Source organism: Apium graveolens, chromosome 5 (genome assembly GCF_009905375.1).
Source record: "Apium graveolens cultivar Ventura chromosome 5, ASM990537v1, whole genome shotgun sequence".
Lineage (NCBI taxonomy): Eukaryota > Viridiplantae > Streptophyta > Magnoliopsida > Apiales > Apiaceae > Apium > Apium graveolens.
In genome coordinates, this window is record NC_133651.1 from 7348765 (window position 1) to 7365744 (window position 16980).

Genomic DNA, 16980 nt, shown 5'->3' on the forward strand with positions numbered 1-16980 from the left:
TTTTGGAGAATTTGAAGTCTGAGAGATAAAACCCTAGTATTTCTGTGCGGCGCTGTTTAGGGAGATAATGGATGGTGAAGTCAACAAAATGTTATAAAAAAAATTTATATACAGGCTTAATATGACCGCGTCGAGTGAATTTTTCCCGTGTCATTTAATTTTGACCGAACCCGGTCATATAATTTGAGGCTTCAGTTTAACTTCCAGTAGCTACTGCCCAATTTTTCCTGTTTCCAAAATAATACAATTTAAACATTACAAAGTTCTAAATATGAATAAAAATCATGAAATATAGTAAATTTAATTAAAATAAGTAAATATCAAATTTACGGAATGTATTAAAATTCATGAAAAATGTCCTACTAATATCCGCATTGGTACAAATTAACTAGAAAACAATTGAACTATGTCAAATCATCGTTATCACTTCCATCATCAATGTTCATGTCTTCATTTTGATTTTCTTTATTTCTCGCATTTTGTTCTTCTTCATAGTCATCCACGAAATGATTATTTTCAAACATTGTCAAGTCAATAAAGAAATTTATCGGATCATCAACGACCACTCTTTCCACATGTGAAGATGAAGCATTTGATTCTTCATTTTGAAAAGCATCATCATTGAATATATTTTCTTCTCTAGATGTCACGCTTTCATCGACTTGCCGGCTCTTTGTTGTTAGGATAGTATACCATGATGACTTTGGATTTGCAATATTTGGGGCATAATATACTTGATGAGCTTGGCTAGCCAACACAAACACATCTTCGGCATTTAGCTTCGATTTAACATCTACGGTTATCATCCGATTTCTATCAATTTTGACATGTCTTGTATGATCAAACCAATGACATTTGAAGACGACACTTTCATGCCCATTGCGATATCGAAGCTTTAGAACTTCTTGTAGTCTCCCGTAATTATTTCCATGACTTTCTTTGTAAGAAGTCCCTATAATTTAAAATGTGTCAAAATTGGATTTATACATAATGAAGACCAAATTCAACCTAAATTTTATGATTATATAAAATTTCTCACCAATTACAACTACACCGGAATTTGATGATGTGAGCTCATTAGAATTTGCATAAGCAAATTTATAACCATTGCACTTGCATGTTTTATAAGATTCAACTTTATAAATAGGACCTCTTATTAAATCTATAAATTTGTCCTTGAGCTCTCCATCATCTTGTACCTAAAATATTGTACATAACAAAAATTACACAAGTACATGAATAAACTTGTGTGTATATGTATATATATATATATATTTTTGCACACATAAAAATATACACACATTTATATATTTAAAATTTACCCTTCTTTCGAACCAATCCAAAAAATTATCTTTTTGAAATTGATCTTTTTCGGCATCATTGTAGTGCGGGTATTGTTTTTGCACCAACCTATGAAATCCACTAAACATTAAATTAGATTAGTAAATTGAATAAGAAAGTTATCATGATTGTGTAAAGATGGTCAAAATAAATATCTTACCGCAAATATTTTCCAACCTCGGGTGAGTTGATAAGAACATAGTACGTTACAAGTCTATGTTCATCATCACTCAAGATTCTATCTCTATTCCGTAGACCGGGTAGCGTTGGATATGTGTAAACTTCCAACAAATTGGGATCATGAGATTGTCGGGGTGCCTCATTTCGACGAAGTCGATTATGCATGGTTGCAATTTTAGAATCAAAGTATAATGAGCAAAAGTGTACACCCTCCTCCTCAATATATCGTTCGGCTATTGAACCCTCGACTCGAGCTTTGTTTCTAACTTTCAACTTCAAAATGTGCAAATATCTTTCAACAAAATACATCCATCGAAAATTACACGGGCCACCCAATTTACACTCTGTAGCCAAATGTAGTGGCAAATGCTCCATCGGATCAAAAAAACTTGGAGTGTACATGACATCAAGTTTTGACATGATTCTCGCTATGTCCTTCTCCATTTTTTCCAAATCACCGTACTTTAGAGTTGAAGAACATAAATCTTGGAAGAAGTTAGATAACTCAATAAGAACATCCGCTACATGCCTAGGTAGTAAGTCACGACAAATCATAGGCAACAATTTTTGCATAAAAATATGACAATCATGCGACTTCATTCCGTGAATAGATTTTGTTTCAAAATTAACACACCTGGATATATTAGAGGCGTACCCATCAGGAAGCTGAAGTGTGTAAATCCATCTAAACAACTTAAGAAGTTGATCCCTGGAAAGCACATATGGGGCATTTGGCATTGTACCATCATCTTGAATCCACAATTCACGATGCACACCTAGTTCTTTACAATCTTCTCTTGCTTTTCTATTGTCTTTCATTTTCTTAGTGTCACCAATCATTGTAAAAAATATGTTCTCAAAAACATTTTTTTCGGTATGCATGACATCAATGTTGTGACGAAGAGTGAGTGTCTCCCAATATGGAAGCTCAAAAAATGGAGAAAAGTGAGTCCAATTATGTGTCATACCATAGTCCCTCGGTTTTCTCCAAGATGTCTTTCCTGAAGGAGGAAACTGCGTATCCTCACAAAGACTCCTTACTAGTGATCCTGGATAACGATATGTAACTGAATGTGCTTCAGTTCTTCCAAACTTTGTAAACCTTCTCAACGGGTCATCCGGTTCTAAGAAATATCGAGCAGTTCCATAAAAACTAGGCTTACCACCATGCTTTAGTTGATTGGCTTTTACTTGTCCCATACAAATATGACATGCCAACTTCCCCTTTGTGGACCACCCACTAAGCATTCCAAGTGCAGGAAAGTCACTGATTGTCCACATTAATGCCGCCTTCATCATAAAATTTGTACAAGAAAACCTATCATAAGTTTCTGCTCCGGTGCGCCATAATATTTTCAATTCATCAATCAATGGTCGGAGGTAAACATGAAGATCTTTTGTTGGATCATTCGGCCCAGGAATCAGAAGAGGCATAAACATGTAGGGAGCTTTCGTGCACATAGATGGAGGAAGGTTGTAAACTACTACAACCACAGGCCAAACAGTATATTCCCTAGCGTGTGAATCACGGAAAGGGTCAAATCCATCACTAGAGAGGCCAAGTCTGACATTCCGAATCTCTTTTGAAAAGTTTGGAAATCTACGATCAAATTGTTTCCACTCATCTCCATCCGCCGGATGACATAATTGACCATCAACTTTGACCCTATTGTGGTGCCACCTCATATCTTCTGCAGTCTTCTTATTCATGAATAAATGCTGCAACCTTTGGGTAAGAGGAAAGTATCGCAAGATCTTTCGTGGGATTTTATTTTTCTTTGGATCCTTTTGCTCCTTGTATCGACTTGTAGTGCATATATCACAATGTGTCTTGTTTCTATTTTCTTTGTAAAACAACATGCAATCATTCTCGCAAGCATCAATTTTTTCATATTCCATATGCAATCCTCTTATCATCTTTCGCACGTCATAGTAGTTCCGAGGCAATTTATGATCAACGGGCAATACCGATCCAAAAAGGTGAATCAACTCATCAAAGCCACTATTAGTACAATTATGCTTGTGTTTCCAATGAAGTAGCTTGTTAACAAATGACAATGTTGTGAAATTCGGATTGTTTGGATATATTGGCTCAGAAGCATTCTCGACCATCTCGTAAAATTCTTTTGCTTTTGTATTTGGTTCTTCCACAAAATTCTCAAAATGTCGATTTGCATCTGCAAAATCTCTTAGCATATCACGAGCATCATACATATCCTCATCATTATAATGAATATTATGAGAACTTGTATTGGTATCACCTCGAGGCATATCCCTTTCCCCATGCAAATCCCATCTAGTATACCATTCCATAATACCATTAAGGTATAAATCAACTTTCACCGCACTAGGATCCTTGAAGTACTTATTTACACAATCGTTACATGGACATCTTATTAGCCCTCCATCTCTAGGATCAAGATGATCACATGCAAATTTAATAAAATCATCCACGCCATTTTTGTACTCTTCTGTTAAATACTTCAAATCGTTGTACCGATTATGACCAACCCAACTACGATCAGATGTCATCTACAAATTATACATACGTGATGTGAGTTAAATGCAAATTAACATAAATATAAATAGATCATAAATAATCAATTTATATTAAACAAATCGATAAATTGGCTACCATTATAATTTATATTAATACTCACCATAAAAGTTCAATTAACTATAATCATGGTTCACAGCTAATAATAACACTAATTTCATCAATAAATTAGGAATCCCCAAAAATACATACACATGTGTACAACCAAATAATAGCTCCATACTATGTTAAGAAAGTAAAATTAATTAAATGCAAAAGTTAAGGAATGAAACTTACTTGATGATTAATTAGATCTCATGAAAAATGAGGACAAAGGGTGGAGTTATGGTGTACAAAGGGTGGAGTTATGGTGGAAGAAGAAGGCAAAATGAGAGGAGAAAGTTTAGTAAAGAAAGGAAAGTTTAGAAAAGAAGCAGAAGGTATCAGATCTAAAACGGGTAAATTTGACCGAGGGCGGTCATAATTATAAATATGACCGACTGCGGTCATATTTATAAATACGACCAAAGCAACGGTAAGGCAGTCAAATTTAATAAATTATTAAAATTTGCCTAAAAAATAGTTAATAACAAAATTGACCGATGACAGTCAAACTTAGTTATGACCGACTTCAGTCAAATTTGGTTCCTGATAATTTCTCTTAGTTTTGGCGGGAATTTTGGCGCCATTTTTTTTATGGCCAAGCATAAATATGACCGACCTCGGTCATATTTGTTCCGCTCAATTTTGGCCGCCATGGCGGGAAATTTCCCTCCAATTTTTGGCAATGTTAAAAACTAAATATGACCGATTAAATGTGACCGATAATAAAATTGACTTTCATCGGTCATATTTAATTCTTGACCAGGTTTAGAATGCTGGTTGACATTAAATTTGACCGCCGGCAGTCAAATTTAAGTATGACCAATTATATATGTAAGTTGACCATAAATATGACCAGCGTCGGTCAAATTTAGCCGCAGTCATATTTATCCGGTCAAATTTACCCTTGTTTTCTTGTAGTGATTTTATATACCTACTCTGTTTTATCTTTGCTTCAACTAAGAGTTTTTTATTTCCTTAACCTTGTCAAGGATTCGGAGGCAGGGGAAAATTTCAGTGTTGAGCATATACAACTACTAAGTCTTGCTCAAGCATTGCTTCGTAGATCAAAAATTCTTGTTGTCGATGAAGGAAGCAGTTTTTGGTGTTAGGACTGATGCACTTATCCAAAAAACTTTGGTGGAGAATTTAAATTCTGCATGATGCACAAAATTGCTCATAGGCTAAATACAAATTATTGATTGTGAATGAATTCTTTTGCTAGATGCGGGTCAGGTATATAATATATTTCTTGTCTTTACTTTATGTTGAGGTTTACACCAACTTGTATTTGTCTAAAATGTAGATATGTTGTTTTTTCCAATTTATGAATCTTAGAATTGATTTTTTAGTTTTCATTTTTTTTGGGTTTTTATTTAATTTATTTTTGTTTTCCGATGTACTTGTTTTAAAGTATCAGAGTAATGAATTGTAAGTAAGCTTTATTATTATTTAGATGTTGGTCAATTGATAGGTTCAAGTAGTTGGTTGCTTTATGATGTTGGGTTATGTATTGTAAAATTTGATATTACAATTGAAAATTATTAATTTTGCTAGTTTCACTTGTCTGTTCTCTATTAAAGGTTGGTGGATCAATATCAATTGTATCTAAAAGAGACTTGACTACTATTAATTGTTTTGGATTATGAATATTGGTTTAACACTTTAACCTGAGTCTTCATTAGTTATAGGTCCAGGTCAACTTGGTGGTTATATTTTTCCTAGTTTTACAATTACAGGGGAGGGAGGAATTGACTACCACTAAGCTAAAACCCCAACCTATATCCCATGACCAGCTTGGTTTTAGAATTTAGTTATCTTCTTTCTCTCATTTTACAAAAGATATCTATATTGTTTAGTAGCATCTCTATTATTTAGCATTTAGAGTGTATCGTATCGAGTGATAATATGATCGGTTTAATATTGAAGTTATCCCTGATTGCAAAAGGCAACTCATATGACATCATAATTGTGTTTTCAAGTGGTAAAAACTTAGGTACATATGATCTTCTGGTTTGGTGTACCACGTGGCCAACCCAAAGTACCATGTGACTTACCTTTCCTAGGGAAATAGCTAGAACTTGCTGATTTTAATTAGAATGCAAATTCAACTATAAAATGTCAACAATACTTTTGTATAAGGTCTTTCTTGTTTTTCTCCTTTGCTGAACTTAATAATTCATATCCATTTGGAATTTTTGATTATTCCTAATTGCTTTTGTTTTTCTACATTTATTGCTTGATATACATGTCAAATTATCCCGTGACTGTTTCTGGATTTCTGCACCTGTTAATTAGTACAAGTATGCACATATAAAGGAGCTTAATGATGAAGTAAAACTTTTAAAAAACCTTTCCCATCCAAACATTGTTGTAAGTATAACCTATTGGTTTTTCGAGCTGACTAGATTAATGATTCTTTATGTTAATTTGGTTTCCAAGTATATGTACAAGTATATAGTGCTAAATTGTCAGAATAGATGTGAATGCTTATACCAGAGTTCTACTAGCTCATATGACATGCTTAGACTACAAGAAAACAAGACTAAATACAACTGGATAAATACAACCGCGATTACATACAACCATATCTGGTTGAATTTAAGAGGCGCGCCTAAATTCAACCGAAATCAGTCATATTTAAAAACGGTTGTATTTAGGCGGTTGAATTTTGAAACAAATACAACCGACTAAATACAGCTGAATATAAGTACAACCGGAAACGGTTGAATTTAGCCGCTCTATTTAATTCAACCGAATTCGGTCTATTTTTGCCCCGCCTAAATACAACTCGATAATTACAACCAACATCTATTACAACTCTAAAAGGTTATATTTAGCCGCCCCTCCTAAATGGAACCGCCTGAATACAACTGTTTATAAATATGACTGATTTCACTTGAATTTAGCCACATCAAAAAAATTGGAGGGAACTTTCCCGCCAATGAAAATTAGAGGGGAAAATTGGAGCCAAATATCAGCTCAAAATTAAAAAAAAAAAATTAAAATAAATTTTTTGAAAAAAAACCAGAAAAATAAAATTATTATTTATAATATTGCTAAAATACGTAAATAGACAGTAATAATATATTCATCCTAGATCTTGTAATTAACTTTTTATTATTTTTACATATATTTAACTATTTCAATTATTTTAGACTGGTACTTCTTACAAATGTCAAGATCAATATATTTTAGTAATATGATATTTTAGAAAAAAATAAATGTATTTGGTTTCCTATTTTAACAGTAAACTATTAGTTTCACCAGTACTTCTTACTATTGTTTAGTCTCATACTGATGTTTCAATTTTGTAAAAAATATTTATGAATTATCCAACCTTAAGGATGTCAGTATCAATATATTTTAGTGACATGATAAATTTTTTAGAAAAAATTAAATATATTTGGTTTACTATTTTAATAGTCAACTAGTAGTTGACTATTAAAAAGGAAAACCAAATATATTTATTTTTTTCTAAAATTTTTGTCATATCCCTAAAATATACAGATCTTGACATCCGTACCGTTGGATCATTCAAAATTATGTTTTAAAAATTCGAAATATATGTATGAGATTAAACACTAATAAGAAGTAATAGTCAAACTACCATTTGACTATTAAAAAGGCAAATCAAATATATTTATTTTTTTCTAATTTTTTGTCATATCACTAAAATATACAGATCTTAACATCCATACGGTTGGATCATTCAAAAATATGTTTTAAAAATTCAAAACATAAATATGTGATTAAACACTAGTTAGAAGTACTGGTCAAACTACTAGGTGACTATTAAAAAGGCAAACCAAATATATTTATTTTTTCTATTTTTTTGTCGTATCACTAAAATATACAGATCTTGACATCCGTACGGTTGGATCATTCATAAATATTTTTAAAAAAATCAAAATATCAATATGGGATTAAATACTAGTAAGAAGTACTGGTCAAACTACCATTTGATTATTAAAAAGGGAAACCAGATATATTTATTTTTTTATAAATTTTTTGTCATATCACTAAAATATACAGATCTTGACATCTGTATGGTTGGATCATTCATAAATATTTTTAAAAAAATTAAAACATCAATATGGGATTAAATACTCGTAAGAAGTACCGGTCAAACTACAATTTGACTATTAAAAAGTCAAACCAGATATATTTATATTTTTATAATTTTTTTGTCATATCACTAAAATATACAGGTCTTACATCGGTATGGTTGGATCATTCAAAAATATATTTTAAAAAATCGAAACATAAATATGGGATTAAACACTAGTTAGAAGTACTGTTTAAACTACTAGTTGACTACTAAAAAAACAAACCAAATATATTTATTTTTTTCTAAAATTTTTTCCATATCACTAAAATATACACATCTTGACATGCGTACGGTTGGATCATTCATAAATATTTGTAAAAAAATCCAAACATCAATATGGGATTAAACACTAGTAAGAAGTACTGGTCAAACTGCAATTTGACTATTATAAAGTCAAACCAGATATATTTATTTTTTTATAAAGTTTTTGTCATATCACTAAAATATACAGGTGTTACATCCGTATGGTAGGATCATTTAAAAATATGTTTTAAAAAATCGAAACATAAATATGTGATTAAATACTAGTTAGAAGTACTAGTCACACTACTAGTTGACTATTAAAAATGCAAACCAAATATATTTATTTTTTTCTAAAATTTTTGTAATATCACTAAAATATACAGATCTTGACATCCGTACAGTTGGATCATTCATAAATTTTTTGAAAAAATTCAAAACATCAATATGGGATTAAACACTAGTAAGAAGTACCTGTTAAACTACAATTTGGCTATTAAAAAGTCAAACCAGACATATTTAGTTTTTTATAATTTTTTTGTCATATCATTAAAATATACAGGTCTTAACATCCGTAGGTTGGATCATTCAAAAATATGTTTTAACAAATGGAAACATAAATATGGGATTAAACACTAGTTAGAAGTACTGGTCAAACTACTAGTTGACTATTAAAAAGGCAAACCAAATATATTTATTTTTTTCTAAAATTTTTGTCATATCACTAAAATATACAGATCTTGACATCCGTACGGTTGGATCATTCATAAATATTTGTAAAAAAATCCAAACATCAATATGGGATTAAACACTAGTAAGAAGTACTCGTCAAACTAACATTTGACTATTGAAAAGGCAAACCAAATATATTTATTTTTTTCTAATTTTTTTGTCATATCACTAAAATATACAGATCTTGACATCCGTACGGTTGGATCATTTAAAAATATATTTTAAAAAATCGAAACATGAATATGGGATTAAACACTAGTTACAAGTACGGGTCAAACTACTAGTTGACTATTAAAAAGGTAAAATAAATATATTTACTTTTTTTTCTAAATTTTTTTGTCATATCACTAATATATACAGATCTTGAGATCCGTATAGTCGGATCTCGATTATTTTAACAAAGAAGGTATAATTAAACATATTTCTAATTTTCACCGCACACTTTTGTTAAGAGAATTTATCATAAAATCAATCAAATTATAATTTCAATATTTTTTATTAAAATAATTAGTTTTTAAAATAAAATATAAAATTATAATATTTTAAGAAAAAGATTAACAAATTACACTTTTTTTTAGAAATGAATTATAATCCTAAATTATACCGCAAACTATTTTTCGTGGTTTTTATGTTAAATCAACCAAAATCATCATTCCATTTTTTTAGTACAATAACTAGTTGTTAAAATATATTATAATATTTTATAACAATATATTATTTTATAATCAAATGATTAAATAATCATAGTATTATAATTTTAATTTTCTTAATGTAAAACTAAGTGGAACAAATATAAATTCACACTCCTAAATACAACCGATGACAGTTAAATTTAGTGCAATATCAGCGATCCGCGTGATTTAGATCCAACGCACCAACTTGACCCACTTACAAAATTATCTAACGGTTACTTTGCATTCTATAAAAATAAAACTATATATTAAAATAAACCCCAAACCTCCCCACCCCACAACACCCCCCCACCCCTCACCCCCATCCCATCTGTCACTTTCTCCCCTCCCCTCCCCTCCCCTCCCCTTTCCTTTCCTCTCCTCCCCTTCCTCTTTCTTCCTTCTTTTTTTCCGGCTAACTTCTTTCTTTTTCCAGCCAACCTCCTTTTCTTCGTTTAACAATCCCCTTCTCCTTCATTTTTCAACAACTCATATAAACACATGCATCCCAAATCCATCTTTTATCTTTATTTTCCGAAAAAAAATTAGGTGGGTCTTCGAAATTTTTTGTTTTAATTTCGTTTTTGATTATGGGTTTGTGTTTAAGAATGTTGGAGGAGTATGTATATGAAAATTTCGAAGTGAAAACTTGAAATTTGTGTAAGATCGAATTTGATATGATTTTTGATTCCTTCTTTTGTTCTTGATAATTGTTTTATGTTAATATAATTATTGATAATCGATTGTATACGTTATTAGCTCTGTTTTGTGATATTAATCATCGAATTTCACGATTTTGAGTTTGGCCGAAAAAATAACTATTTTGATCGGAAAATGAATTATAACATTGATATATCATTGTTGGGTTCATTTTTGGATTGGAGGAACGATGTAGACTAATTTGGTGTGTAAAAATAAACCGAAAAATCCAATTTTTGGCAACATCGGAGTTGTCGGAATGGTGGCCGGATATTTTGAAGCTGGTGCTCGTTAATTCAACCGCATTTAGTTAAATTTAGAACAATATTTTCAACCATATACGGTCAAATTTATATTTTAGGCGGACTTTTTAAATTTATTTAAAAAATTCAAAATTTTTGGCGGGATTTTCAAATTTTAGGTGAAAAACAAATTCGACCGTTTACGGTCGAATTTAACCGGTTGAGTTTAGCCGCCCCATATACTAAATATGACCGATTTACTAAATATAACTCGAGCATTTGTGAACGGTCCAAAAAATGGTTGTATTTAGTTATATACAACCGAATCCGGTTGTATTTAACTAAATACAACCATTTTTTGGGTGGTTGTATTTAGGCCTTTTTTTGTAGTGTTATACTTTTATTTGGTGATTTCAGTTTCTAGGTAGAAAATTATTTAATTTTTAAATAAATTAGAGGCCCCAGATATGACAATGTATGGTTTAGGTGTTTAGTTTTTTTATTCCTTGTTAGATTAATGATACTTGATTTTACTACTTAGATAATTTGTTTAATTTTTATACCTCATCGGTAAGAGCATGCTAATTTTGTTATTCTTTCAGTTGACTTTACCATAGTAAATTCTTCAGTTCTTCTAAAAAGTACTCATTTTAGAATGCTTAAAATTCTCAGTTTTTTTTGTAACGGGAACTGCTTTGATATTCTTGAGATTATGAATACTAGAAATAAATATTTCATTCACAAGAATAGGCAGGCCGTTTGAGTGAATGTTGTTAGATTTCTCAACAAATGCGGTGCACTGACTGGAACAGACAGGTGCAATTCTAGAGAAGTTGTGCTAACGACTAAAGAACATAGGATTATATAGCATGATAAGCCTTGGAGGGCTGCCAGTTCCTGGTGATCGCATTCATAAAAACCAAAACTTGTTTTTTTTATGAATTACCTTGTAACAAGTTCTTGACTGATGGAACACTATATATTTATTTTAATTTAGGGGTAAAATGTTGGTTTGTAGCAAAACATTGTACTTTTGGAACAACTTAAAATGTTTGTTTCTGTCAAATGAGAGTACAACTCTATTTTGTGCAGGTGGTAATTTTGTATTGTAGGGATTCAGATGTATTTTAACTTGTATTTGATATTTGATGAGCAGAAATCAGAATGTATGCTTGCATTTACAGGTGCTAAATTCAGAAATTATTTTTCTGAAAAAGGAACATTTTATGTCTATTCTACTAGAATAGAAATATAAAGTAAACATTTTGCGTCTGTTTGTTGTTTTTATAAGTCTGTTATGAGTAGATGCATAAAACCTTTTTCATCTGTTGAAAGAAGAAGACGCAAAAGTTCACACTTTATGCGGCTGTTTTATGTTTAATGTGTCTATCACATTTATATGAGTAGTCTAGGGTTGAGCGAGATGGAAAGAAACACACTCGTTCATAAATTTGGAAAAAAAGAAAAGAAAATAATAGAAAAAAAGAGAAGGAAAAAAGAAAAAAAAAGTGTTATGTATAATTTATCAGGAGTGGGCTCTTTAGTACTTGAGTTATTAAGTTCTTAGGGGACTTTGTGCCCAGTGACCTAAGGCTTTCATAGTTTGGGATCCGCTAACCTAACGCTCGCTACATGGGTACGATTGTATAAGTCTTTTGCGGACCTCACTCATTGCACAATCAAATAAACATATGTGTTTTGTTTTGTTTGAATAAAAGCATGAATCTGTATAAAACTCTAATATAAGAATTGAAGTGTTATAAGTTATTTTGAGTCGAACTTTTTATTTTATTTATAACCTTGCGATTGCCTTGTTGAGCAGTGAGTCATGATTATTGTGATAGTATATATGTAAGCATTTGCACATAGGCACGTCTCTATTTTGTAAGGTGATTTGTATGATTTGATTGATCTTTATGTGAGTAACTGCATTTGTTGAGATATTGCTCGTTGATTGGTTTAGTTATTCTATTGGGATCGTTGCATTCATATTAGTTACATTCATGCATTTTTGTTCTTGTTCTTTGAGGACAATCATCGATTCAAGTTTGGGGGTATGTTGAGTGACATTTATGATACTTTGTAATGATCTAATAAGCTTTGAATTGATGTATTTGTACTCAAGTTGTTAAGTATTTTGACGTGTTTTTTAGTGTTTCTGCATTTCAGGCATTATATAGGTAATCAGGTGAATTAGCATTATTTTGGTGCTAATTTGGTGTCAAGGTTGTGTTGTAATAAAAGCTCGTGGAAAGCCGGCTCAAATCTGCAAGAAAAAGAAGCAGTCAAGTTTTGGCACAAGTCCAGCGCGCCCGCGCTGATCAAGCACGCGGCCGTGCCCGAACTTCAGAGAGCTAGCGCGCCCGCGCTGATCAAGCGCGCGGCCGCGCCAGGTCGGGTTTCAAGAATCCTTTTTTGAATAGAAGACTGATTTATGGACTTTTTTGCTGATCAGGGCTCCTATATAAAAAACTTTAGGTCGTTTTTAATAAGATATCAAGCCAAAGACATATCAAGGAGAGCTGTAAGAAGACCGTGTTAGCACGATTCAACGAAGACGAAGAAGATCTTGCTTTTACTTGTGAATCTTTGTTCTAAGTTATAACTTGGATGCTAGTTTTTTTATTTGTGAACCTTACTCTTGTTTCATACTTGGTTTTATTTATTCGTTATAAAGACTGCGTTCATTATACCATGCTTTTATCGGAACCCACGTTGATGATGAGTCCGATTATGGGCTAATCGTTATCGTGGGGTTCTAGCAAATTTATTAATGAATTTCTTTAGTTGAATTATTTCAATGCCTTAGTATGTGATGATTATATGATAACCTAGTATTGGTTGTGTGTATTCGTCTTATGAGTGTCGCGAACTTATAAGATAGTGTGTTAATTCTTAATGAAGCGAAAGTGAATTTAAGGATTTAGAACTTTCCATGCTAGCATAGGTTCATGTATTTGTTATAAATGATTCGTATGTAATTTTAACCATCTTACTTTCCCTATGGAATAAAGATAGATAACTTGTGCTTAAACCGTTATGTTGTCAAATTCTATAGACATATAGGGTCTCAACATAATTGGTGTCTATTCAGCTTCTATGTCTTCAGTGTATGTCTGGTAGTATGGTATTCGTGCAACGAAAGTTGGCGTTTATCAGTTTCGTGTTGTCTGATTAGTGTCAACACCATTGCATGCTAAGGTTAAGAAAGATAAGGCTATTGCATGAAGTAACTAATGAAGTTAGAATCGCATGTTTTTTATATATATTAATTCAATCAATCTTATTCACTTAGTTGTATTTGTTAGTTTAATTTTTATTTATAAACAACCTCAATTTGTTATCGTCTTAGCATTGAATAATAACCATACATTGTTGCTTAAGTGCATAAATCAATTAGTTAACCAAAGCCAGTCTCTGTGGGAATGAACTAGAAAAGATTCTATACAACTTGTGAACTCGTATTCTTGCGTGTATTATTATTGCGTGTTTAGCGACTAACATGTATTCATTCATGATATAATCGTAACCATTAAAAAGACAACACTTTTCATTTTGTATCTTTAACATTTTTTAGTGACATACTATATCTTTGTAATATGTGTAATCCTAACCATTAAAAAGAAAACACTTTTCATTTTGTATCTTTAATATTTTTAATTGACATACTATATCTTTGTAATATGTGTAATACATGAAGATCTATATTTTTAGTTATGTTTGTGCCTACTTGCTTGTGTTTACATAGTATTAAGGCGTCAAGTTTTAAATATAGGCATGATGGTTTAAATTTAGAGCTTCCATTTAGTGTGATAAGGGTATAACTTTCAAGTTGAAGGTTAAAATTTATAGTCTCCGACCAACATTGTCATATGATTCTGAGTGTTGCCTACTATGGAAAGTTCGAGAGTGTCGGATAGAGACCGAAGAAGCACATATATTGAGCTCAATATGTTGTCGTATAATGGCACATCAGATACCAAATGATGTCTTTAGAAAAATATATTAGGTGTTTTGAATCTAATTCTAAGAAAATACAGGAATGTAGGAAAAGTAGACCACGTAGGACTTGAACTAATTAACTGAGTATGGATATAGATACCTTAAATCTCACATAGAACATGACATTAGATAGTGCATCTTGGGGCTTTAGAGTAGTCGAGACTTTGTCTAGTGGTGTCCAACGGATTAGACCATTGAGTTTCTTTTGTATTGTGTATGTGTAATTGTCTCCGTGTAAATAACTATATCTACAACTAAAGAACATCTGTAATTCAGGTATTGCTCCATCCACTTTACAAGTTTCTTAACCTTGCTACTTAGTTTTTTTTATTTGTCTTAGAATATATCATTTTCATTATTAATATTTTTTTATCATACAATATATTTGTCATACACTAAATCGAGGATTTCACTAAAATAGTTTCCTTACTATTTGGAGTAGGGACATGGATATGTATCTTATCATCTGCAAACCCTACCCTATACGGGATATAATGGGTATGTTTGATTTGGTTTAGTATGGTGATTTAAAAATTCTCTTGATCAAACGCATCCAGAACGTCCTAGTTATTCACGACTCAGAAGTAACGTAGCGTGTTCCACGAATCTATGCTAATACTCTAACTACACCAGTGTGTCGTAGAATTATGTTAATACAAATTAATATAAGTCGCTATAACGTGAAACATGTTGTGAATAAGTGAATACACTTCAATCAAACTTGTTAGAGTTTAATTAAATAACTGGGAAAATACACAATGTATGCTAAGTGTTAACTTTATTATATGACTGCTACGTACATATATAAGAAAAGCATAAACAGAAATAAATGACTTGGCTACAAACTAGGAGAACATGGCAACTAACTTCCTATTACAACTCATTATTCAAACATAACTAATAGACACCTAAAAAGACTCCACGAATACATTGACTACGTCCAACACATGGACTCCAGAGTTGTAGATCAACCCAATCAACAAGGACAAACAAACAACAAAGCCCACAAACTCAGATTAAAATCCAACAAGCTCTCCCTTAATCTGAGTTCATCTGAGTTCCCGCGTCTACTCCCAGCAATTTCCTTATCCTTTCATACTTAACAGTGGTGAGGGCTTTCATGAGAGTGTCAGCTCTTTGTTCATCTGAGCGAACATGCTTAACAATGATCTCTCCTTTCTCAATGCATTCCCTTATAAAATGGTACCGTATGTCGACTTGCTTACTTTTGCCATGAAATAAGGGTTTTTTGACAAGTCAATCACAGATTTATTCTCAATTAAGATAGTTACAGAACCTGTTTCTTTTCCCGTTATCTGACCAAGTAGCTTTTTCTACTATATGGCTTGACAAGTAGCCGCAGTGGCTGCCATGAATTCAGCCTCGCAAGATGAAAGAGCAAGGCATCTTTACTTTTGTGACACCCATGTTACGAGGCTCTCATTCAAATAGAACACCATACCCCCCTACTCTTTCTGTCTTTCACGTTACCAGCTAGATCGTTGTCCGAGTATCCTGAGAGTACATTGTTTCGACTGTCTCTTGTGTAGGTTAACCCAAAATCAACTGTGCCTTTTACATATCTGAAAACCCTCTTTGCAGCATTTTGATATAGCAGTGTGGGTCACTCCATAAACCTGCTAATCACACCAACTGAGTGGGCCAGATCAGGCCTGGTATGAACGACAGACCACCTATCAAACTCTTGTCTCAGTCACGTCCACCAAAACTCCATCTTATCTTTGTGTATTACTTCCTTTGGATCCATCGGGTATTTAGTAGAGTTATAATCGAGCATACCTGCTTTCTCGAGGAGATTCTTGGCATAACCAACCTGCTTAAGATGAACATATCCTTCTCTTTGTTGCACCTCAATTCCCAAATAATAAGATAGCTTACCCATGTCAGTCATATCAAATTTATTCTCCATCTATGTTTTGAATTCTTTGATGTGACTTAGATTTGATCCCGTAACTAGGAGATCATCGACGTAAACAACCACTATGAGTACATCATTTACAGTCACCCTCGTGTATACTGCTTGCCCATATGGGCATCTGTTAAACCCAAGTTCCTCCAGACTTTTGTTTAGCTCTGAATACCACGCCCTTGGCGCCTGCCTAA

At 32.2% G+C, this 16980-nt stretch overlaps 1 protein-coding gene across 1 annotated transcript; it reads right to left on the bottom strand.

The window, feature by feature from the left end:
• Positions 1-404: 404 nt before the first annotated feature.
• Positions 405-16786, bottom strand: LOC141659723 (uncharacterized). Its single transcript, XM_074466652.1, has 6 exons — positions 16657-16786; positions 16319-16371; positions 1502-4053; positions 1323-1410; positions 1040-1199; positions 405-952 (listed from the first exon to the last, which is right to left on the bottom strand). Exons 1-6 carry the CDS (start codon positions 16784-16786, stop codon positions 405-407), a joined length of 3531 nt encoding a protein of 1176 aa, XP_074322753.1.
• Positions 16787-16980: the final 194 nt, after the last annotated feature.